A 25,076-nucleotide genomic window follows, 5' to 3' on the forward strand; every position below is an offset into this window, starting at 1 on the left:
CAAAGTTGATTGTTATTTTGTGAGGAAACGTGTTATGCATAAGCTACTTCAAATAAAGTTTATTTCCTCTAAAGATCAACCGTACATATCTTCACTAAGCCGTTGACATTACCTTTGTTTGACGTTTGTCGACGCATTCTTAACCTCCTTGACACATGAGGACACGGTTGAGATTAAGGGAGATATTAGACAATGCAATTGTAGCTTTTGTATACTAACCGTATCAGGTTAGAACTCTGTAAATTGTAAGCTTGTACCCATATGAATATAACACGAAGGCCACCCTTTGGATAGTGTTGTTATAATCGAGAGGCACAATAAACGAAGAACGAAAAGAAAAATACTGCAGGGGACACGAGATTTTAACGTGGAAAACCCTTGCAACACACAAGGAAAAAACCGCAGGCGCCAGCCAGCAAAACTTCACTATTTCGGTGGTGTTTACAAACGCCGTGGGTGTACAATGATGCGATGAAACCCTAGCGGCGGCTTACAGGGAATATATATAGACGGTGGCAACGATCCGTATATGAATTTAGCCTCCCTTTAGTATATGAATTTAGCCTCCCTTTAGCCTCCACGGGCGCCAGCCAGCAAAACTTCACTCCGGCGACGGGCCTCGCTCCGCTCGTCAGAAGTTAGCTCCCTTTAGTATATGAATTTGGATCATAATATAACAAGTGCTAATCCCACAAACCCTGTGTACATCTAATATGGCACACGATGCTGCCAGAACTAAGTGGACGCAGATTGGCTAACTTTATTTCCAATCACTGATAGGTAGGCCTGGCCATATGTAGGATCCACACGTCATTAACTTGAAGAGCCAAAGTCAGTTACCACAAAATTAGCTCATCCCAATCGTTGATGCAGAGGCCGGAGATAGGCTCCCCATTTCGAAAAAACAAACTAATATCAAGCGAAATTCAATGGTGTTCATCATCCTCTGAAAGCTTTTTCACGTGCGAAACCCATTTCACACGGCACGGGTATCATAACCATGGACTTTAGATCACAGATGTCATACGAAAGGCACTGCTGCTGGCTTGACAGGCTTGGTCTCTAGCTGCTCGGGCGACAACCGTGGCGCCAGTATGATTATTTGGTTGCCTGCAAGCTTTAAAAAGCAAAACTTACATTCCAGGTGGTGTATGATGCATAGAAATGGAGCTCAGCTCAGTACATGGCCACATGCCTGTTCAATTCGAGCTATGACGCGGAAGTGTACAGCATGTATGTTTTGTTCCCACGCCTTCCAATGCCAGCACAACTCCCTTGTTACTTGGACAACATTTAAGAAAGGCAGTGAGCGACAAAATAGGTATTCTATCGGAAACTGGAATTATCGCCCATCATCTCTTAATGTACATAGCAAGAAAAAAATGTGATTTTGATTACATCAAGTCAAAATGTTACTGCCCAAGAACTAATTCTACCAAAAATATGGTGATATGATATCCAATACAAACATGATCACCCGGGCAGACAGGAACTCAACCCACTAATACAAAACAAAAATCACGACATGGTGGGTATGGCATCAACATTAGCCAACAACAATTGTCACCCATAGAACAACAGTTTTGAAGATAAACTAATTACCTCACAGAAAAGGATATTAAGGATATACAATAATAGTATAAGAACCTACAGGCTACAGCAGCAAGTCCCGAATTTCATTGACAACAATGGTATACATCTAATCACCTGAATAGTCCTCCTGGGTCATCCTTGGATAGGATTTGTATAAATGCATCAGTACTGAAGCTGATATTAAGAAAATCCGTGTGTATGTGTATTCTATATTCAATCTGGGAACTTACATGGTACATATCCACCCACCTGCCAGCGACCACTAGTTTGGGTCTGGTGGGGTAGTACATCTTCACTTCAGCCACCACAAGACAGGCTTCTGCACTGAACTAGATGGAAGTTCTTATGTTCTGAGCTTCATAAGAAGGTTGCTTCTTTTCATAACATTGAAATTCATCAGACACCTTGAAGAACAGTAACATAGAAAGAATGGCCTTGACCACTGCCTGATATCCCATTTTCATCCACTTGTCCTCCCTCGGATGGATGTACCTTCCAGTGCAGCTCATAATTTGAAAAGTTGTAGGTTCCAGGTGCAAATATACACACTTTTAGAGGAACTTTAGCACAACTGTCAGGTTTGAGATCAACTTGAGCAGAACTCAATGAACACCAAACAAACGGTGAAATGCTTTCTGACGATTCCTTCTGCAAGTGTGTCCCCTTGGCGCTTGAGATGGCCTTTATGTCATTTTCCAACGACACATCATACCATCCACTGGCAGATTCATGTGAAGGGACAGTTTGGTTTTTATCTGGCATACGATCGGACGTAACCACTCTCACAGAAATGTTATCTTCTGAAGAATTATGAATCACCAATTGGATGTTAGCCTCGCAGCAAGACTTGGAGAAATCATGAGTAATGGTTTGAGGCCCTTCCATAAGCCACCAAACAGGATTCTGGCTGAGAGGACTGAAAACGAGATCATATCAGCACATGTTCAAGCTTTAATGGTCATCAAATCCGAACAAAAATGTTACGGAGTAAGTACTCTGCCGAAGGTTCTAGAACTTACCTGCAGTGGCATGTATGATGAGAGAGCAGTTGTTCTGACTTGGACGAATTATCAGCTGCTGCCTTTGAGATCAGGATAAAATCAAGTAGACTGTGTGGCCCCTGAACAATGATGAAATTGTTACATAGGTACATTTGATTTATTAATGCTGAAACTCATGAAGTATGCACACACACTCGTCCAGTCAGTGGCCACTTTTCCAGCCAAGTGTCTGTTACGCTGAGCTTCAAACTAAGGGTAAAAACCCTACCCAGTTGGGAAACACTGGGAACCAACAGGTAAACAGTAAAGCCAAGTGGGTCTTGATTGGTCTTACAACCCCTCAGGGAGCACTCACCTTAGCTAACTTCCCCTGTTGGTATCTTTCTTGATAGTGGAAATCAGTCATAGGAGACAGAGAAACATCATATACATCAGTACTACCACCAGAAGATAAAATAATATCACTTCCACAGGACTTGTCTGCAGCCTCAATAGATGAACTTGTTCCTACATCCTAGAAATAATCATGCATGGAAAACAATATCAGATAAGAAAATAAAGTAAAATAAAATAAAATAAATGTGATACATGGTGACCAACAAGTGTCTTGTATTTTATAGCTTATTCAAAGAATGACTCTCCAACCTTTATCTTGAAGAAGCATGATACAGCCTGGTTTGCATGTATTTTTTCCAAAGAGCTGATGGAATTGCACGAGGGCAATGCAGAAACTGCCCATTTAGTGCCGACACATGACAACTGATGGAGTGCAAATGATTTTGATGGAGTTCTGTTCATGATATCCATGCGCACAATATACTCTTGCATTCTTGATGAGCACATACTTATAGCAAAGGATACATCAAGTGATGGCAAAACCTGCAAATAAATTGTTTACAGACAATAGAGAACTCATGTCTATTTATTGCTGGCTGCAACATTCAGCTGCTCGCAAAATTGACATTAAATAATGCAATAATAGCACACAAAACTTGGAGATGCATCTTCTGAAGTGATTTTAAATAAAACATAACTGTATGCACATCATATTAGCTTCCTATAATTTGGTCCCACCACACGACAAAGAGACCAAAAACCGGAAATTCAAGTCTTCAAAAATCTTACAGGTGTGATTCAATTATCTTGAGACCACTGGACTTCAGTACGTATAACTTCAGAATAAATTAACATAACCAATGCCATGTAGTGATGAACTAAGACATACGGCTGGCTTCTGGCGGTTAGCCATAATCAGTTTCGTTAGCCACGACCCATATTTTGTTAACCAGATGGCTCAATGAGGTTTTAGGGATTTCCGGAATTTTCATGATCAAAGGAACAAAGATCTAGGTGCATTCTTCAGGAGAAAAACACCAAAAAGGGATGGCACTATACATAAATTAATTAAGTGAGCTTCACCAGGAACCTACCTAAATCAGTTACTTTCGAGCCAATATGATGGATGGCACTATATATCAACTAATTATTACAGAAAACTGATGTCCCAAGAGGCACCAGGTGCAATACCAGTTATGAAAACACTGATTACAAAATCAATATATTGTGCATGTGCAAACAAGCTAAATCATAAAGCATAAAACCCAGAACTAGTATTGTCAATTTACCTCCACATTGTAATGCATGCGCAATGTGCGATATGGAATGTCAGTGGTAGTCTCCATTTCATAATAGAGAGACAAATAAAGCGAGAAGTTTCCAGGAGTAGCAGCATGAAACCAAATAGGCCAAGAGAATGTGGAACCACCTTGAATTTTGGTATCCTAACAAGAAAGAAATGTCAATTTCGTAAAGAAACGAATAATGCAAATCATCAGGTTAGTATAAAATAAGACACTGCCTTGAATGATCTCACCTGAGGAAATGCAAATAGCAAGCCCTTGAATTTTCCCTTGGTACCTTCAGATAATACAACATTGTTGTCTGATTGCACATGCTTTGTTAAGCACTGTGGGAACTCAATGTCAAGATCCCGTGAATCACCAGGAATTAAAAACCTTGGATGGCTAATTTTCATTTTCACATTCTGCATTACAGGCTTGGGAATGGTTAACGCTTAAAATGATGAACATGCGAATAGTTAAAATCTATGCTCATTTGCAAAGAACTGGGTAACCCTTTGATCATTATGAATTATTGAATAAGGCAAAGAAACATATATGATGATAAACATACGAACCTTCACAGCATGTTCTGATTTGTTACTTAGATTCAGCTTGAGGAGCTGTAAATCACCCGTGAATGCTTTTGTTGGCAAGCAATCAATATTTCCTGTAAGTTTAGGCAAACCCTGAAGTCAAAGAAGTTTTAGTTACTCGGATGTCACCTCAAACAAATACTCAAAAGAGAGCATACAAAAATGACAACCTTGATTACGATCAGGTTGTTGTTTAAAGAACGACGAGCGCCTCTCTTTCCTTTCTTATTTTTCTTTTGTGTGGCCACTTCGAAGTACTGATAGCCTACTACTGAATCTGACAGTGTCCACCTTATCCCAACTAACTTCAGAATGCCTACAACTTTCGGAGTCACTTCAAGTTGTATCTGGTAGAATTAGAAGGAAATTTAGCCACTTGGAAAAAACTATTCACATAAAGTCATAACACCTATATGAAGCAGCACAGTCAAATATAAACGAATAAAAAAAAGTGATTACGAAGGTCACAAAGGGCCACAAATATCAAAAGGTACTTCTACATACAAAAGAACTCGAAGACTTTTTCAATACACATATACCACAAAAATATTATCACTGAAACTATGAAAAACTGATGTGATGATCAGCTCAAGGTTCTTTTTTAACGGGTCAGCTCAAGTATTTGTCTCTTGTTTCTAATATTCTAAGTTGTCATTTCAGAGTTCACAAGTCAAACAGAGGATAATAAATCCAAGGAAGGTTGGAAGGAAATTCAAGCAAAAGTAATAAATCCAAGGAAGATTAGAAGGAATATCAAGCAAAAGCTTACAATAGAGATGATCCTACATTAGGCTTCCTTTGCACTGGCTTTTAGAACACCTTCATTAAACAATTATCCAGATAAAATAAATAAAACCATCCTTGGTTGGGTCCATGGCACAGTGTTACTGGAATAGTAAAGGACCAGTACCAACTAGATTACACATACAAGGCACAACATCACTGGCAAGTTGACCATTATAGCTCTTTCTGTTTTCTATTTGACCTCCTAAGAAATATACTATGCATCAGGAAGAACTATCTGATGGAATCTCTTAAATGGTATTTGTTGTTCACGTAGTTTTTTTTTACAAAAGTATAATTTGGATATGCTATGGTGACATTACACACTGAAGACCTTTTTAAGCAATTTCTTTACGTTGTGGGGAAGGCATCCTAGCAAGAAGGCACTCAGAATATTGAGTAGAGAGGCTTACTCTTCTGGTTTCACCTCCTCCTAATACAACGTCAAGCTTCGATACTGTAAATTTGTTTTCATCGCTTTCAAATCTGTAGTGGTAAACCGGAAACAGCAATGGAGGCCATGAGAATCAAAGATGTCAACATAAATAGAGTAATAAACCTGAATAATCAAGGACGGGATATTACTTCGAAATAGAGGGCTTTGTGTTAGCTATATCTTCTTCAGCAGCTGTCGTCAACACTGCATGGAACACAATCCATCGGTGAACAAAACAATTTCTCTATATACAGAGTTCTTAAGAAAAATCTTCTAATCTCAAGAAGAAAAATCAAATACCTGCACTTGAAGAGTCGGTGGAAAGCTGGCATATAAGAGATATGCCAGACACATTCACCGAAATTTGTAAAGGATTCTTAAGCTCAACGTTCAATTTTACTGCTTCTGCAACCAATGAACAAAGATTCAAAAGTAAAATATTATGAGATGTTCCAAATGGCTTTAGAGGGATTATATGAGATTGTTACATCCAAATTTCCCTCGACTGACATGAGAAGGTGGGGACCCTTATTAACAATTTGCCAATACATGAGGGGTTTTCTTAGATAGTTGCACATCATGTTACCCTCAAGTCCCTAAAAAATGATAGGTATATCATCATACCCTCAAGTCCCTAAAAATTGATAGGTATATCATTTACCCACGGTTAATGCGGTTGCACGATTATACTCAAATATGATGTACTCATTCGTTCCCAGGACAAACTATTTTCACATTCCAGATGCAGTCAGCTGTTCAGGAAATTATCAGTGAACTTGGTTGATTCTGTTGGGTACAGTTGTACAAATATGAAAAAAGTCATTACCTCCAACAACACAAACACATGCCTTGTTATTTCTAAAAGGAGAAGACTTTGGTTGAGTATCCAGCCAGTTAGTTCTAACAACTGATGATGATGGGATCATTTCTTCCTCCAGCTCATGCCAAATGCTTTCATTAACATCAACCTGTTATACAAGGCAAGAGATACAAGTTAGGAGTTCCTTCATTTTCTATCAGACAAGCACAGAATGATTAAAAACATGGTTAGAATTTGTGAAAAAAAATACATAATGCCGTTTGATCACAAAAATACATAAGACTTCTTTTTTATTAGAATATAAAAAGAAAACATCACCTATTCAATCTTTGATTAGTGCAGAAATGCAATGGTTGACAATTAAAAGTGCACATGCTATAATTGTCATGACGTACATCTGAATTGGATGCGTAAGTGCGATGATCTTCATATACAACTCTCAGCGATGACATATTGAAAACAGGGAGTTGAAGCTTATATACGTCAAATTTTTCCCCGGTACTCTATTCACAAAAGAAGAAGAAGAAAATTAGCAACAGAAGTTTGGTACAGCATATGCAAACCATAGTCAGGCTGGTTAATAACCTGGACAAAATGGAAAAAATCATTGAGGAACATGCTTTGTGTTGTCAGTGACTGATGGCTACAGGCAATGACCTCCATCAAGTGCTTGATAGCTACATCAAATATCCCAAGGACTCCATACCACCTAATTCACACAAATATCAGAGATAGTATACACTATACAGGCAAGAATTAAATGAGCAGAAGATTAACCCCACAAGTACCTCCCAACGTTAAAATGTACATGATTGTTGATATAACTCCAAGGATTTTGTTTGTAAACAAACATAGCATTCCTGTAAACCCTAACAGCATGTTGTTTCTGCATCATTAAGGAAGAATGTTCATTATTAAGTCAAACTTCTGAGCATTACTAAAATGTCGCTGCAGTGGAGGAATTAATACACACCTGATCAGACAAGTAGTAACTATTGCCAGCTAAGATTAGGTGAAATCCATACTTCCGAAGCATACGTGGACTTGACAACAAATAGCAACATGCAGCTTGCTCAAGCAGTACAGCAGAATGCAAGGAAGGTTCCTGAAGAACAGAAGTTTTCATCATTATGGGTGTAGCTAGCTAAGAAAAAACTAGAATAAGCCATTCTCCATGTTTCCCTAGGTAACTAGGTATACCTCATTTGATATGCGGAAATACACAGCTGATGCTTCCCTATGTTGTCCTCTTGTTTTAAGCATTTCTGCCCACCAAAGGCCACATCTAGTAGCATTTCTTTGCCCAGAAGATCCAATTCTCTGCAAATATGATATTTAATGGCATTGTGAATGAAGAAGAGCAAGACCAAACTAGTGAACCAAAAAAGGATACTGGTAATTCAAACCTAATAAACCGAAAAAGAAGTCGAGGTAACACATATGGATAGCACTAACTATTTAGAATATTTAACCCCCACTGCTTTTAAGTCCTTTCTATAATGCAAATTGCAAAACTTGAATCTGATTTGTTGAAACTATAAATTCAGAGTTCAAAATTTCCCTTTGCATGTTTCATGATTTCACCAAAAAAAAGGAACACACGTACACACAGAAGGTAGAAGTCTAGCCTGGTTCGGCATGTCCATTTTGGTCTGCTAATTACCGGCTTTGATGAAGTTCTAGTGAATTTATGGCTTTTACTGACTACTTGGTCATGTTGAAGAACTATAACTCTAGAAGATTAAAGAGAGTGCCAGGCACAGGTCTCCAGATTAATTCAACGGGAACTCCCAAAAGGCCATTGGTACTTCCATTGGTATACAAGGTTCGCATGATTATTCATTGGGCTTCATATGTATATTAATACAGTCTACATACAAGGTTCGCATGATTATTCATTGGGCTTCATATGTATATTAACACAGTCTACATACAAGGTTCATTTTCGCATGATTATTCATTGGGCTACATACAAGGTTCGCATGAATATACTTCTTTCATGCAAAATGGAGTTATGGGTCATTTTCTCACTGTCTTTTTAGATTCTTTTTCTCTGGGTGTGAACATTGAGCACTTGGCCACTAGCACAGAACATAAAAGTTGTATCGATGGGTAAAAATTTTTAAGCAATAACTATTTGTCCATATGTAGAAACCTAGAAGTGGATTTCTAACATAAATAAATAATTACCAGATATGTCGTGAAGGCATTTTCCATGCAATATTCAGCATCCTTCCTTGACTGATCCAACATGAAATAGCAAAGCCCACTCATCTCCTGCAAAAGGCACAGGCATATATTATGGGAGTGAATATCTAGTCCAAATAAATAGCGGGTCATCACAGCACTGTCAGCCTAATTTCAGTATTCATCAGAAAGCAAATCAGCAACTCTGCTTACTGTTCGAAAAAATTGGAAGCATAACATTTGGTCTATCATAAGTAAGACCTAGCCCATCATCATTTATTTATACTAAAGAATATATCTTGTTCAATTGAGATTGCTAGCCAGTATATATTCATATATCCCATGATCACTGCCTTTAGCTGTGCCCTTTGGTTTAAACCTAGAACCGTTACCATAATGATATATGTTTCCACGCATAACACCATTAAAAAATTAGTTAAGCAAAGAAAAGCACCTGAACACCAGCAAAGCGCTTCCAAGCTTTATCGAGCTTATAATCGGTCGAAAGTAATCTGTAATTGGACAAAGCAAGCTCGTAGTCCCGTAACATGAAAGCATAGTCACTGAGAACTCTGATCTGAGACTCTATGGAGGTGAACGTATACCTGTTAATGAAATTAGTGTTAAAAAATAAAAATAAAAATAAAGAAAATACAGTAAAAAGTGTCCAGATGTCATAAATACTTGCATTGGGCCATTTGCAGCTTCTGGCACATCATCCCTCTTTCTCCACCACAAGTTCTTTATCTGATTTCTAAAGCCCTTTCTTGTTGTGGCTACCTAGAACGATGCCAAATATTATAAAACAGATATTTGAAAATGGTAAAAAAACAATTTAAAACATACCTGCTGATTGAGTACACGAATCTTTTGCTCCATGTAGGGGATGATATGATTAGAAGCAAAATCTTGCATGAAATCTTTTATCTGATAAGGGAAGTAGGAAACAAGCTCAAAAATTAGTATCTTAGCTTAACTGCTAGCTAAGAATACATGCATGTAAAACTGAACACCACAAGACAATTAAAACTGACCATCAACCAAATACTAGAAATCATCAATAGAACAGATGTTCTGGACTACTTGGCATCAAAGCTCATAAAAACCTTAAATCAACTGAGTTTAACTGACTAACAAGTCTGCAAATCACACTGACTATCAAAAGCTCAACAGTCCGTCAACCCGCCCAACAATATTCTTAGTTGTTAGGTACTGTGAGAGACATATTAGAGAAGCAGATGACTCAATATAGATGCTGCAATACCTGATTCATATCATCCGTGTTAAGGAAACAAGCTCCTTCATGATTCTGTAAGCCATGCGCTTTCTGCAGTTAGTCAAGAGAAGACTATAAGTAGATTGCCTACCTGCTCAACTACGCAGAAGTTAATGCAATTTAATAGCAAGAAATTCAGTGCACTTACATAGGGTAACCACGAATTATCAGCATCACTACCATCAGCTTGTGTAGAAGAGTTAATACACAGCAACTTACAATCATTCAAACCAAGGGTGCTCCTCATTTCTGCTAAGATGTTCACGGCTCTTGACATAAAAACAGACAAGAGTCAACAGAAGAAAAAAAACATACATATATAATCAAAACTTAATACAGAAGAACGGGTAAACCAGCAAATGCCAGCAATAGAGCAAAAGCATAATAAATAACCAATGCATGGAACCCATGTAATATCACACTGTTCAAGTGTGCTGCACTTGGGTTCACCAATGCAAACAGTGAAGACATCAGCTATCACCTTAACTGCATGTTCTAACTCTGATAAGCATAACGCTGGGCCCAGATAGAGTAATTTAAGTGGGGTTTATATGAGTGCATTAGGCCCTATCTATGGAAGCTTCAGGTTCCTCGTATAAGGTTTAAAATTCCCCAAGAAACCGGGAAGCGACACTAGGTTTATGGGGCTAAAATTTCTGGTGGCATTTGAGATCAACCAGCACTGTACAAGCACCCACTAGAGGGTCCTTAGCGGCCTGATGAAGATAGAGCCCACATTATCTGGGAGAAGGTTATTTAGGCTTTATATATATTAGTTTCTCAAGGCAGCTTATATATGTGAAGTGCTTATATGGTATATAACTTTTAAGATTTAGATGAAGCCTTACACATGTTTTAAATATTACAAAAATAAAGGCATGGGGTTTGTTCTAAGTATTAGTAAAAATGCACCAAAACAACGAACAGGACTTTAAGCACTATAATTCACACAAACATGTGACTTCTGTTGCAAATAAGTGGACATAAGGAGACAAGTGAATGCAGCTCCAGCGGACTTGATTCAGAACAATGTCTATATGCTACTATTGACCCAAAAACTCAACAGCTGAGGTTCCAGGCAAAATAACATAAGACCTAATTAATTAAAGAAGCCTAAACTACCTTAAAATATATTGAATTAGGGGCTTCTACCATCAGTGTGAAAAGAGAGCAGTTTAACAGATCATATATTGCAAAGTTACAATTACTACTCCCACCGACACTTATTATGGATGAGAGGGAGTACCACTAGTTCACAAGATGTTTTTATCAGTTATGAAAAGGTTGGTAGGCATGTAAGAACAAATAATGATGGCTAGGAACTCTCAATAGTTCATTTCACTGATGCAAGGAGGAGAATGTGTTCTCTATTATGATAAGAAAAGAATAATACATCTCTTGTGGTCCATCTTGTTGGTCGTGAAGTACAAGATAGTGCTTCAGAATCTGGGGATCCATTATGCCTTCATTTAAAAGAGAAGGTAACTGATTCGTGTTAAAGAGATCAGCAAATTTGCTGATTGGCTCTTTGTCCTTCGACGATACAACTAAAAGACCTGTTAACAATAATCAAAGAATGAGGAAGAATATATTCTCCAAGCAAAGGAAACCTAAGAAGAGAACAGTGCCCAGTCTCACATGCCACAGGGTGATCAAAGGTTTCATGTTCTGAAAACGAGAGTGTCCGCACTAGCTCTCTGTTGAACCTTTTAATCCATGATGGGCACAACTCAGCTTCAGGCTCTGAAATTATAGCAAACATGGAATTCATGTGAAAAATGGAACCAAAACAGCAAACATCAATGAGCCTCACGGATATAAGAACCAACCAAATCGAGGTTGACAGCATGTCGACACAAATCAATAAAAAAGTAATGCCGATTGCTTGTTCCCAGCCACTCACAAAAATCTTGTTAGCAAAATCACACAGCACTATGCATCAGATTATACATAATACATCCCACATGATTCGTAGGCAATTTGAACAATACATATTATACCATGCATGCTCTCCATGTGTGCTCGCTCTCAGCTACTTTCAAATACAAAATAATCACCTGACATTTAGGCGGCAAGGCTGCAACTGTTAACATTTGGAGGAGAACGTTGTGGCTACTCATTAAACATTATAGCTTGCTTCATGCTGACATGGTCCACTATTACGCGTCCAAAATGTTTCTAGCATTAGATGCAATTATTTGAACAAACTAGCAACCCAGCCATAAATTTCAACTAAGGACCCAGCAGCTCAATACAGAAATATGTTTCTGCGTACGGACATCACAGAAGGTTTTCATATAGTGCAAGGGTTCTCACTTTTCAGTACATCTTCCAGCTGCGGCGGGTCTGAAAGCAAGTCTGGAAGAGCGTTCTCGTTGGCCTCGGAAACAACCAGCTTAATTCTCTCATCCGCAACCTGCTCCAACACAAGCATGGTCATCATCAAGCACCTGACAGCATGCATTTACGAGTCTACAGCACATTCCAGAAGGTTCGAGGATCACCTCAAGGTCCTGATTCCGTACGTCCGAGGCGTACACCATCCGAATCTTGAACATTTGCAGCCTGTAAGGCTGGTCACTCGCCGTGCGCACGGGCACTGCTCAAACCGACACACAAACTCCCCGTGAGGTTCACAGAACAGAATCGAAACGAAATGCGTAGAGCATTGCACGGAATCAGCTGAAGCAGGTGTCGAGAGGCGCATCACCGTCGATTTTCTTGAAGAGCGAGAACGGGGAGAGCATGTCGACGAAGCTGAGCCCGCTCCTGCGGCACGCGGCCTCGGCGAGCGGGGTGGTCAGCACCATCACCACCGGGGTGACGTCCTCGAGGAGGAGCCGCCCCAGGTAGCTCCGGAGCGGATCCATCGCGCCAAAACCCTAGCGGATCGGGCGGAGCCTGTCCGAGCGGCCGGCGAGGCGAATTTTCGGATGTGGCAGCTTGGAAGTTGGCTCGAGCTGGATCTTCGTGGCGGACGGCACGCCTCCGGCGGGCTTGTGGCCGGGGGCGGGATCGCCGGAGAGGTCCGCGGCGACGGCGAGGCGGTGACGGTGGTGGTGTGATCTGGGAGGGCGCGAGGTAGGGGAGAAGACGACCACTGGGCGTATTGGGTTGGGTAGTTAGACGGACGGGCTGAATCTGGGTTGTATATGGACGGGCTGGATACTTGGGCTTGTAATAATCTTCAAATTCACGACCCATGGCCCGTTTATAATGGGTTCCTACTGCTGTACACAAGAACGCAGTACTCTGCTAATAGATCTGGGAATTTCAGGAAATTTCTGCTAAAATGCATCTATCTACGTATATGTAAACCTGTATATATAATGTCTCTCGTCCAGACAAGCCCTCAGTGGTAATAAAAGGGAGCCATTCATCAGTAATTCCATAAGGACATCCATTTGACTCAACAGCAGCTTTTTTTTTTTTTGGGGGGATGGACTCAACAGCAGCTGATGTTAAGGAATTGACAGTTTTCACTGCCTAATTTTACTCTACTTGAGCAAAGAACTGTGGCTTTACTTTCACATCATAGTTTTATGTAGTAATCTGATTCATATCATAAATGTAAGACGTGATTGAATATCAGGGATGATTGTTCTTCATAGGTGGTGTTACAAGGATGCGCAACTTTTATATTCAAAACTAATTCGTATACAGAAAATGTTGCAACTGCTACAACTCTCATAAAGAGAACAAATAACAAGGAACATCGATACGCAATTACTTTACAATGTGCTTCTGACAATAAAATAAACGTGATCATCTCTTTCATGGCTGTCAAGCAAGATAATTGTATATCTGGGGGTTACTTCGGTCTCTCTCCAGGTACTCCCTGTCGATTAGGCTCTCTATTCTCTTCTTCATATCCGCTGGCTTAATCGGGAATTTGAGCTGAAAAGGGGGGAAAGGTAACGAGATAATATGTCAAATCAAATTGCTGGGCAAGAAAAAGAATGCAAGCAATCTGTGTCACTCCGTGGGTTACCTGCTGGAAAAGCTCAGTTATTAGAAGGGTGTGGCTGAGGGTTTTCCTTGTCTTCATAATACGAACTATGGCTGCATCAACCTGCATATAAGAAAACCAAACCAAGTTAAGCTCCAAGATTTCAATGCCTCAAAAAAAAAGCTCCAGGATTTCTAGGCATCAAAGACGTGGGTGGTAACAGATTTTTATACTCCCTCCGGTTCATATTAATTGACTCTAATATGGATGTATCTAGACACATTTTAGTTCTAGATACATCCATATTGAAGTCAATTAATATGAATCGGAGGAAGTAGATTTATTTTATGATGTTTCTGTACACAGGACAAACTTTTCTACCATAAGCTATATCAACCAAGCAAGTAAATGCAGAGCATAATAGCTACGCAAACATGTAACTAGTGCCCACACGGTGAGAAAGGATGACATGTGCAAGGACAGTTTCACCGCCTATCCTGTAAAGTTAAACCACCAAATTATCTGTTTGCAAGTGACGATCATTTGGGTCACCTGATACTGACGATCTTGAAATACTCTCTCTGTGGTGCTCGTGTTTTCTTCTACCGTCTCTTTCATCTGAATTGCATTCACCTGGAAATACAGAACAGCACCTTAGTTTAGCCTATGACACCCGAAGTCGGCTGGTGCACCCCATCCCAAGAAAACTAAGGTGACATGTTACCTTTATGCGGTAGAGGGGGGCACTGAAGTCGTCATTAAATACAAATTCGTCTTTATCATCTATATCACGTCCTTTTGGCGTCTGAAACACAAATGATAATTAACCAAGTGGCCTTCCGAAAATAAATCAAAGATAATCAAAGAGACATACCTTTTGGAGAACCCGAACTTTACCACATGCAAGTGACTGCAGTGTCCTTCTCAGTTCTTTATCCTCAATACCAGTTGACTCTTTTATGTCGATGAAGCTTAGCTTTTGTGCATCGTTGAACAACATCAAAACCACACTCTAATAAAAGGAATGAATTAGAAAAGTTTTAGTTATCGCTCTAAGACAATTACTGCTACGATAAGCCACAGAAAAAAATGGGTACCAATTATCAGACCTGGAACAATGACACTGCAAGCTCCTTTCTACCTTTAGGGAACTCTGCTTTTAAGACACAGTGACCCAACGAATTTTGCCACATCAGACGCCTTCCACTGTACTTACTCAAATAGAACTCTTTAAATATATCCTATCAAAACAAAAAAAAAAGGATTAAAAATATATTTAAATTTTCTGCCACCAAGCCAAGTCAGCACACACTAACCTGGTAGACATTAAGTTCATGTGGGAGTTTTACATCCATTGGTGGATATGTCGGCCAGTAGCTGCAATTCAACAGATTTATCAGAACCATTGCATTCAGATACCAGCTACATGCTTTTAATATGAAGCCCGTGTATGTACTAGGTTCAGACTTTAGACAATTGTCAATTTGTCATGTCTGTCAAGTAACGGGATATGGCGGTGTGCTTTTTACCATGCATGTAAAAGTTAGAAGGCAAAGGTTACCTACCCTGTTGTAAGCACATGGACACTCAATTCAATGCCAGTTGGAAGCTTTGTCCTTGCCTGAGATGATTGCTTGAAAGAATCATTTATTTCTTTGGATAATTCAATGTCCTGAGAACCAAATCGACAAATAAGGAGATGGTTATAGACTTAGTATAGAAGTCAACAACTCTAGAATATATAGAACACAGGTATTAGAAAAAACAGGATACAAGAGAATTATCACAGTGAAAAAAGCTATCGCTACCTTGAACATTCCCTCCAGTTTGTTGGTAAATTGACTTCCACACTCAGTTTTAAGCTGCAAGCAGCAACATGTTGCTCAAATATGCCATCATAAGTTGGATCGCATGTAGAATAACAATTTAACTCCCAGAAAAGGAATAATTACCTTTGTAATCATTGATTTTTCAGCATCTATTGATGCGCTCTTTCCCAGTAGCAACCTCTTAGCCAGATCCTTCTTGTAGAATGCCTCAAATACATCTTTTCCCTGTCCACAACAAAATTATACTGCTTGTATTTATACTGCAGAATAAAGAGAGATTGCATTTAGGTTTGTTTCCTTTTATTCACCAGTGAACAGTTTTGTGTCGTGGGTATCACATATGTACTAGTAATTTTAGGGGCTTAGCTTCTCTATCTAGCTCTGCAAGGTAAATTTAGGGCCTGGGAATTTGGCCTAGTATCACCCTGTTTTGGGAAGACTTAGCACCTTACACCAATCCCAAACATGTTGTCCATAAACCCATAGGTACCGATTTGTACATATTCCATCTTACATATCTGAGTTCCTAGCTCATCAGAAAGCGGCCTAGCTAAGCTATATCCTAAATTCCTAAAACATGAGTCAAATGAAATAGGGATGGCTCTATACTTGTCCTTGTTGATATGAGTTTGCTTTCAGTCAAACTCAGAATACCTACAACATTCCAACCAGTTCAATGGATATAATTGTATTGTACCAAATAGCCCAGTGACTTACTTGTATATATCGGAACAGAACCAAAACTTTGTCAAGTATTCCCTCCAGTTCTTCTTCTGAAGTTCCTTTATTTCCAGGTCGAAGTTTCTCATCAAGAAACTTTGCGATCAATTCAGCAGGACGGTTCTGTTGGGGACAAGGTATCACCAATATTTCAAAAAGAAAATAGAACAGACAAAATTACAAGTACAATAATTTGTACACTCAAGTCCAACATACAATTTTATCCAGTTAAATGCATGGAAAGAACTTGTTCACCGAAATGCACACCATCAAATCAGGAACATAAGAATGTGTTTTTGTTTATCAAACCTTACGACTGAGTGAAACATTGTAGAAAACAAAGATAAAACGTGTTGTACAAGACTACAAGTATAACCCATCCTTCTAAATGTTTTCCCAAAAATGGGCAATCTAGATTTTTACATATATTAACACCACCACAGATATCTTAATGCCTTGTTTACTTCTAGTGTATTTGAAGTGTACTCCAGGGGATTGGAGGGGATAATCCAGAATCCCCAAAAACCCCCAATAGTGTGTTTACTAAGCAGGTATTGGATGTGATAATTCCAAGATATCCCCCCACAAATCCTCTCATTTTTTTCTAGGTTAAAAACTCCCCACCAAACTAGTGTATTGGGGTGGAAGTGTATTTGAGGGGATTGGGTGAAATGGAGAGATTCACTAAATACCCTCCCATCCCCAAACTCCTAGGGGATGGAAATACCCTAAGGCCTCGTTCGTTTAATCCCTGGGAGCCAGGGATTGACCTGGATTGAGGCCTGCTTCTGGTTTTCTAGCCCGGCGAGTTTATTTTTCCAGCCCACAAAAAATTGGTGTTCGTTTACTCCCGGATGGGAAAAATAGCCCAATCAACCCTGGCCAACTCTTCTCACTTCGTCTGGATATTTTTTTCTCCACGCTAGACCCATGGAAAAATATCCACGAGACGGCCGAGAGAGTGAAGGGCGATTATGAATTAACTAAAATGTCCACGGTAGCCTAGGAGGGATTAAACGAATTAACTAAAACGTACAAAGGAATTACGGGAAGGGATTGGTGGGGTTTGGGTGACGGGCCTGGATCAACCCAATCCACGTCTGGATCCATTCCATGCCTGGATTCAATCCTACCAAAACGAACAAGGCCTAAAGGTAAACAAGGCCTAAGACAGGGTTACCAAGCACGGCTGTTGGTGATAGTCTTTGACTATTTGTTACTACTTACTACTCCCTCCTGTCACAGATTTTGCATGCTTCTTATTCAGTTCGAGATACATTTTGGACCACCAGCTTCTATCTGCAGTTTACTTCTGTTAAAGTTCAAGACAACTATTAAGAAAACTATTTGCTGCGAACCTCACCAACCATTTCCATACAAGTATATGAACCATAAAGATATGTATAATACTTAAGAGCATAATACTGAGTGGATACAAGAAAAACTTTGAAAGCAGCTTTTGATGATGATTGGAGGGACTAATTGATATTTAACAGAAAAAAAAATATCAAACTACATGCATGAGAAGATATCCACTTAGTACTCAACACAAAATAGAATATTATAGTCAAGCACAAAGATAAAATATGGCTCACCTGGCGTAGGTTGATAAGATGCTCGAATGACTCCTTTATGGTATTGGAGAAAGCCTCATTTTTGGCAAAACTTTCTTCCAATATTTTATCAAGAGATGCCTTAAATTCCAGGAGAAATGGAACCAAATCTTTGTCTTTTTCTTCATCCATGATAACGCCCTGGCCTGTGCCACGGATATATAAACTAAGCGCTTGCTTTAGCATCTCAATGGCATCAACCCTCTGGAAAAGGATGTACATCCTCGAGAGGTCCGTTACACGATTTGCTTCCATAAGCATTGTAAATCCCTGAGGTCCCAACAGATAAAATTAACTTAGTTGTACTATAAATATTATGCTCGAAAAAGTGAACATCCTTATTGGTTTATCGATCTCATAGCCAGCAAGAGGAATGTTCTACCATGCTTTTCAGGCCAATGATAAAATAAATGCGCCTACAATTCAAAAAGCACATGCTCACCTTCTCAATAATCGCAGATGTGTGTCGCTGTAGCAATTGCTTTTCTGTAGTTGCTATAAGTGGCTTCCTCGTGTTAGCTTCCAGATACAGAATGCACCTTTCGTGTTCTTCTTGCAACCTTGACTGCATAACTCATGTGCAATACCATCAGACATCAGTTGCAAGCTATACCTAGTTTCATAGTTCAGTATGAACAGAGTGCATGGAGAACAAAAGAATTACCTCTGCATGCTTCAGATAATCTGGAATGTCAGACTGTTGCAAATATTTGACACCTTCGGTAGCATAAAACTGAGAAGTGCATTCAAGGAAAGGCTTTTCGAAAGTCTCGGAATACATTCCAAGATCAGTAAACATCTTCAGAAGATGACTAAGCAATGTCTTATCTATTGCTTCACCAAGCCTGGTCAGGAAAAGGATCATTGAATAAACAATTTTCTGGAAAATGTTGAATAAACAGTTTTTTGGTTAATAGAAATACGAAATTTAAGTTGCAGTGATCCTTTGAGCCCACAATCCCCATGACATGCAATGGATTTGAATACAGAATATATGGCTGCAAGCAACAAAACTGGAGAAGGCAATTACACTCCTGCACAGGCTGGTGCTAGTCTATTTAGTTATTACGTATACAACGGATGCAATGCAGAAAGTCCAAGTGGATCGAAAGATGACATGAAATTTCGAGCATATATTTGGTAACCGCATTTGCAACTTTACCAACTGATATTAAGATGAACTTTGATTGCAGTCAAACAAATATCCAGGCCATACATTTGTTAATCTGCAAGGTGCTCGAATGGAGCAGCGCATGCATCATTAAGCATATGTATTTTTCATATGCGGTAGTAGAAACTGGAATCATGGTACAAATTATTCACCTTTATCCACATTGCTCATAGAGTTGATATTTCAAAAGGTGTTGCTTAGAATAGATCAAGATACTATAATACTACATAATAATATGGTATGTGGGTTATGACAATATATTGTCAATCTAACTAATGTTGAAGTGCATGTTAACATAAACAAAATCATAACCAACCAAATATAAAATGAATGATGGCAACATTGCAGATTTATTTAAAGCAACAGTCATGCTGATTATTTAAGAGAACCTACGCAGGTTTTGGTCACTCAGAAGTGCATCTAATTCACGCAAGCACCCTCAGAAGTTCATCTAATTCACGCGCGCACACACACAAGCGCACACACGCGCGGAATGTGCATATAGCACAAGAGTATACAACAGAAGAGCAGTCATACCTCTCGCTCTCTATCAATCTTAAAAGACCAGTGACGGTTTTGTGTTCAATCTCCGGAGACAGTGATATATGCTTGCGGAACAGCTGCAGCCCCATATCCCACACTGAAGATAGATTTGGGACATTCTTGACATATTTTACATCAAGAAGTAAAGCAATGCCACGAATAATCAACATTTGATCGCAAAAATCTTGCCATGTTCTTTGCACCAATGACAAAAATACAACCAAATCTGGACTTTGGCCCACTAATGCTGATATTTTTTCCGCTATATGTATTTCACATTCTTTCTTCACGCGTTCGTATAAATTTGCCCCAAGCTTGTGTAGACATAGATCACCAGCAGCCTATAGTGAAGAAAAGAATTCCAATCTTAATAATTAACATGGGAGCATCAAAAGTTATAGACAACAGGAAATAACCTGATAAAGTTTCTCAACGTCACAAGAAAGCTTCTGCTTGAGAAATATGGCTGTAATGGCATCCTTCAAAATTGCCCAAGTATCCTCCTCAAAGTTTTTCGGCAATTTGGGCTGACCTAATACATGAGAAGAAGATAGGATGATAATAATATCATAATAAACGAAACAAAAAAAGTATTGCAACAAAAAGCTGAATTGAGGATAGGATTTTCAAATCTGTGACGTTAATATGAACTAAGGTTGCAGAAAGAATATCCCAAAATAAGCCCAAGAGACCATGAGAAAGAATATGAATATAATCGATATAGAAAATATCAAAATAACAAGCATCGAACCATGAAAAACTACTGTAAAATGCATGGGGCAGAGGTTAGTTTTACCCCAATACACAGAAAGAAGACGAGATATTGCTTGAGAATTTTTCAGATGACAAGAATAGCTTCCAGTGAAACACTGACAGGCATGCCCAACAAAATTAAAAGGAGTGTTCATGTTGCACACACAATATGACTAGGAGGCCAGATCACATAGTATAATACAGCAAAACAAGAATCAGCCAGCTAATTTACTCTTCAAATGTGCCAATAACAATAGAACACATTTACTGCAGCAAATCGTTGCCGTTACATTCACATGCAGCAAACGAATCAGATGTAAACAAACAGTCACAGCAGATTTAACATGTCTGTACAGAGCAACTAAATTACATGGTACTAACTCGCAGAATTTAAGTTCTCCTGGAGACCACCATTCCCCTAAAATGAGTGCACAGATCTAGCTGATTTCACTGATGCGAGCAACAAGATATCTAGGCACGCCAATTACGGGACAACCAATACTTATTACTTTGCGCTTTGTTTGCGGGAAAAAGTGACAGCCACTGACGGGAATTTGAACTAGAGTAGGCTCGCGAAGTAAGATGGCTGGCAAACGAACAAGTAACAACAGCAGTAATAATAGGGTACCCCTCAATTGGCACTGCAACCCCCTGGACGACAAGTGAGCGAATCGAGTGAGAGGGAAGGGTACCTATCTTGATGCGGAGGGGCTTGCGCGTGGCGCCGGCGGCAGAGGGCTGCGGGAGCGTGGCCTTCTTCCGGAAGAGGTTGGCCGTGCCGCCCCCGGGGGTGGAGGCGCCGGGGGAGCGGAGCTCGTCCTGGTCGGCGAGCAGCATGTCCGCATCCTCCTCGCCGTTGGTGCCCCGGGCGGCGGCGGTCGGATCGAGGTGGAGCCCGTTCTTCTCGGAGGGGGCAGAAGAGGAGGAGGAGGAGGAGGCGGGGAGCTTGGCCTTCTTCATGTGCGGCGGCGCGGGGGAGGAGGAGGAGAAGGGCCGCTTGGGGGCGGTGGCGTGGGGGTGAGACATGAATCAGATGCCCAGGTGCATCGCGCGGTGGCGGCGGCGGCGGCGGCGGCGGGCGGGGGAGGGGTGCGGCGGCCGGCGGGAGGGTTTCGGGGCCGCGCCGACGGGAGGGGAGGGGAGGGGAGCTGGTAGTAGAGAAGGGCGACAGAGATCGGGTTGGGGGAGGAGGGTTTCGCTCGACTACCTTTTTTATTTACTTTTTTTCTGTTGGGAATTTCTCGAGCAGGTGGGAATGGGATTAGGGGATGGGACATGGGAGGGAGACTGGAGTGTGTGTGCTTACATGTGGGCCTGGAGTCTCCACGCTACCTGAAAACAAATAAAATGGTGATACATGAAAACTTATGAATAGTCTTCCTTTTTGCGGGAAAAACTCATCAACACTCATTTGGATTTGAAAAAAAAAAAAATCAACTCTGCGTGAAAAAGTATACATGAAGATAGTTCTTCCATGGGGGCATATCAGGTGGAAATGGGCAGATCCTGAAAATCTGCAAATTTCCATTCTGAGCGGTTAGATCTTGGACCAGCGATCCAGATTTCCTTGGAGTCTCCTTGGAGTCATGTGCTAGTCATCTTACAGAAAACTGCCCGCAGTCACAAGTACGGTTTGCAAAGAGGTCCTTGACAAATGTCACTTCTAACGTACGAGGACCCCTGTACAGTTCGTGATGTGCGTTCCTGTACCACCATCTCGAGGCCTTCCTGTACCAGTGACTACTTTAATGACTTGTTTGTTGTTTCGTGAATTTTTGGCTGTATATACTAACTGATTTTTTCTTTATCTTCCACAACATTGACTAATCATGAGTTTGTACGTATGTTGAAAAAGATTTGCTTATAGAGTATTTTTTTGTTACAGTTAGCACTAGTGTTGTTGGCTCACAGTTAAGAACTAAACAATCGAACTATATACCCATTCAGAGAAATGCAAAAGCAAACAGACTTCAGTGCAATCTTGCTGCACAGCTTTGCATTTGGATTAGTTCCAGAAAAAATATTAACTGATAAAAAAAGTTCTAGATAACACATATTTCAAATTCTGCAAGAACGGCTATCCCGCATCGGCATCTGCTTCTGAATGGACCTATGGAGTGCATTGTTGTGCTTCAAAAATCTGCAAAATAAAATGCACAAATTTAATGAGATGCCATTGAAAAAGACTGGGAAAATCATTCAAATTCCTGGAAATAATCTATGTGAATGTAAATGTTTAAGACTATTATAAGACGGCACGTATCTTTTTTTAAGTCAAAAAGGAAGGATAACATGAAGGTTTAAGACTACAGATTTGTTCCACTCTGATCTATGTACACATTTAGTTAGGGACATTCTACATAAAAATGGTGGAATCGTTAGTGTCAGGCTTGATAGCAAGTAGATGTGCTAACCATGACAGCAAGTAGGTGGCAGTGGTTAAAAAGTTCCCATCATCTTGGATCAAAATAATGTGGCTCCATTATCATCCGGTAGTGATGCAAACAACTGGAAGGCGACTCAAGCGGTTCAAAACAAGGAATAATGCTGCGGGTGAACATAATAGATGGTAAAGAAAGTCACTTATGGCCACTTTGGTTGAACTTGCTTGTTGAAGTTTGCAGAAATTACAAGATTTGAAACAAAATGGCATGTCAATAAAGCTCAACCGAGGTGACTACCCTGTATGTTTCAGTACAAATAAAATCAGCATACACAATTACAATTTACAAAGACTCTGATCAAATACTACAGTTGGGCCTGCAAGCCATCATATATGGGCAACCATTAGTCCTAAAAAAATATTTAGTCTAACCTCAAGAAATACTTGTGTATGAATAGCACATGATACTATGAGAGTAACAACATTCATTTAGTCAGCAAACATGATTAATCTATTTTGTTTGCAGAAAGTATGAATAGCACAGGGTACGGACAAGAAGTGAGAAACAAAAACGTTGCCATCAGAATATCTAAAGTAATAGGTAGAAGTCTAATCTTATTCTGAATCTACAACACAGAAGGCACATGACGATGATTGTACATCATCATAGATCTGAATCTACAACACTCTATGTTAGCACATGGTGCAGTCATCATCAAATTAACAGTGTCTGGATGTAATAAGATTACTCGCTGCATGTCAATTTTCATCATCACCAATAAAATAAAATTCCACGCGGAAATTAGCTTTGCACAGAAATTCGGAAAAAGAAATACTCGTGTACATACATTGCCCAATATTTTTGGGATGGTTAAACTCCATATATATAGTGACTCCATAACAAGAAATTTCTACAAGACTAAACTCACCTCGTTGAGGACTAACTAAATAGAAAGCCCTAGATTCAGATGCCCACGCCCAGATCTTGCAAATGGAGTTATTCATGGCGAGGACCTAGCAGCCTGCGGCGGCGGAGAACTGAGGCTGCGAACTGCCAGAGAGGAGCTAGCTGAGCGGCGATGCCGACCTGGGGTAGGCCGGCTTGGGCAGCGTCGCCATGGTGCTCGTACTCGGATGGGAACTCGGGAGAGCTGAGAGAGATGGGTTGAGTGGGGAATTCGTTCTGTACTAGGTAAGGAGACACAAAGGGACAGGGACTGAAGTGAGATGTAAACAGATGTGTAGGGTGTTCTGTACGAAGTGCACGATGGCTAAGCGGTACGACGAGATCTGACTACTTGTAGCTGATCCAACGGCTGTGTGGGCATTTGCAGATTTGCAGAAACTGGATCGTTTTCAGGTGATACGTTCCCGTTCTTCCATTTCTAGAAATTGCAATCAGTAACTCTTCGTATAACTAATGTTTATATCTAAAATAAATAGAAATCCCCACTACGGGTTTTTCATCGATGAAGCCAAGTCTCTCATTTACTCCCTCTGGTCTTGTTTAATTGACGCAGAGTTCGTGCGTATGTAGTTGGTTCCCTCTGCTTAGCTCACGTCAATTTTATCCGAACGGATGGAGTAGATATTTGTGTTTTTAGGGATACAGCTGGGCCCTTTCATTACGTACTAGAAAAAAAGTTGTGCCCCTCATCTCTATCTCTATCTCTACTACTTATAAAGGCATAAAGTGTTGTTGGAAAATCAAATCTGGACCGTCCATCCACTTGCATCACATGGCCCAGAATGATCTATTCTCCCCCACCCACAAATTACACTCCACCATATCCCCACGCCAATC

The 25,076-nt window shown here is 40.1% G+C and overlaps 2 protein-coding genes and 1 long non-coding RNA gene across 5 annotated transcripts; all 3 read right to left on the reverse strand.

The window, feature by feature from the left end:
* Nucleotides 1-396: 396 nt before the first annotated feature.
* LOC127292501 (uncharacterized) lies at nt 397-13,429 on the reverse strand. 3 transcript variants are annotated; one of them, XR_011742469.1, is made up of 30 exons: nt 13,022-13,429; nt 12,816-12,910; nt 12,628-12,727; nt 11,950-12,054; nt 11,705-11,867; nt 10,460-10,580; nt 10,300-10,362; nt 9,882-9,962; nt 9,724-9,815; nt 9,490-9,640; nt 9,039-9,125; nt 8,049-8,168; nt 7,822-7,953; nt 7,637-7,734; nt 7,434-7,557; nt 7,244-7,351; nt 6,855-6,996; nt 6,329-6,433; nt 6,178-6,232; nt 6,006-6,078; nt 4,980-5,156; nt 4,792-4,902; nt 4,468-4,638; nt 4,220-4,375; nt 3,240-3,473; nt 2,950-3,108; nt 2,613-2,713; nt 1,824-2,509; nt 1,196-1,281; nt 397-1,110 (listed from the first exon to the last, which is right to left on the reverse strand). XR_011742469.1 is itself a non-coding variant. In XM_051321916.2 (28 exons), exons 1-28 carry the CDS (start codon nt 13,179-13,181, stop codon nt 1,990-1,992), a joined length of 3,804 nt encoding a protein of 1,267 aa, XP_051177876.1. In that variant the 5' UTR covers nt 13,182-13,429; the 3' UTR covers nt 1,323-1,989. The 3 variants fall into 3 exon arrangements, 1 of the variants encoding a protein (XP_051177876.1); XR_007845159.2 differs by lacking the exons at nt 397-1,110; nt 1,196-1,281 and adding an exon at nt 1,323-1,730; XM_051321916.2 differs by lacking the exons at nt 397-1,110; nt 1,196-1,281 and having other exon boundaries at nt 1,323-2,509.
* A 442-nt stretch (nt 13,430-13,871) lies between these two features.
* LOC127292502 (cullin-4) lies at nt 13,872-21,992 on the reverse strand. Its single transcript, XM_051321917.2, has 17 exons — nt 21,582-21,992; nt 20,553-20,668; nt 20,131-20,477; nt 19,087-19,267; nt 18,865-18,987; nt 18,405-18,692; nt 16,807-16,932; nt 16,213-16,314; nt 16,069-16,122; nt 15,826-15,932; nt 15,577-15,637; nt 15,370-15,501; nt 15,135-15,272; nt 14,985-15,065; nt 14,813-14,893; nt 14,303-14,383; nt 13,872-14,208 (listed from the first exon to the last, which is right to left on the reverse strand). Exons 1-17 carry the CDS (start codon nt 21,913-21,915, stop codon nt 14,095-14,097), a joined length of 2,466 nt encoding a protein of 821 aa, XP_051177877.1. The 5' UTR covers nt 21,916-21,992; the 3' UTR covers nt 13,872-14,094.
* An 816-nt stretch (nt 21,993-22,808) lies between these two features.
* LOC127292503 (uncharacterized) lies at nt 22,809-24,582 on the reverse strand. Its single transcript, XR_007845160.1, has 2 exons — nt 24,202-24,582; nt 22,809-23,029 (listed from the first exon to the last, which is right to left on the reverse strand). It is a non-coding gene; the product is annotated as an uncharacterized lncRNA (long non-coding RNA).
* Nucleotides 24,583-25,076: the final 494 nt, after the last annotated feature.

The sequence above is a fragment of the Lolium perenne genome, chromosome 4 (assembly GCF_019359855.2).
Source record: "Lolium perenne isolate Kyuss_39 chromosome 4, Kyuss_2.0, whole genome shotgun sequence".
Lineage (NCBI taxonomy): Eukaryota > Viridiplantae > Streptophyta > Magnoliopsida > Poales > Poaceae > Lolium > Lolium perenne.

What these genes read in the sequence shown, in the direction of transcription:
- LOC127292501 (XM_051321916.2), bottom strand. Translation starts at nt 13,181, where the DNA reads ATGGATCCGCTCCGGAGCTACCTGGGGCGGCTCCTCCTCGAGGACGTC. An exon ending in GAAGCTGCAAATGGCCCAAT is followed by an intron (nt 9,641 to 9,723) that starts GCAAGTATTTAT and finishes TTTCATTAACAG; the next exon opens with GTATACGTTCACCTCCATAG. An exon ending in ACAACCTGATCGTAATCAAG is followed by an intron (nt 4,903 to 4,979) that starts GTTGTCATTTTT and finishes CTTTGACTTCAG; the next exon opens with GGTTTGCCTAAACTTACAGG.
- LOC127292502 (XM_051321917.2), bottom strand. Translation starts at nt 21,915, where the DNA reads ATGTCTCACCCCCACGCCACCGCCCCCAAGCGGCCCTTCTCCTCCTCC. An exon ending in AAGTTCGGGTTCTCCAAAAG is followed by an intron (nt 15,066 to 15,134) that starts GTATGTCTCTTT and finishes TTTGTGTTTCAG; the next exon opens with ACGCCAAAAGGACGTGATAT. An exon ending in TAACTGAGCTTTTCCAGCAG is followed by an intron (nt 14,209 to 14,302) that starts GTAACCCACGGA and finishes CCCCCTTTTCAG; the next exon opens with CTCAAATTCCCGATTAAGCC.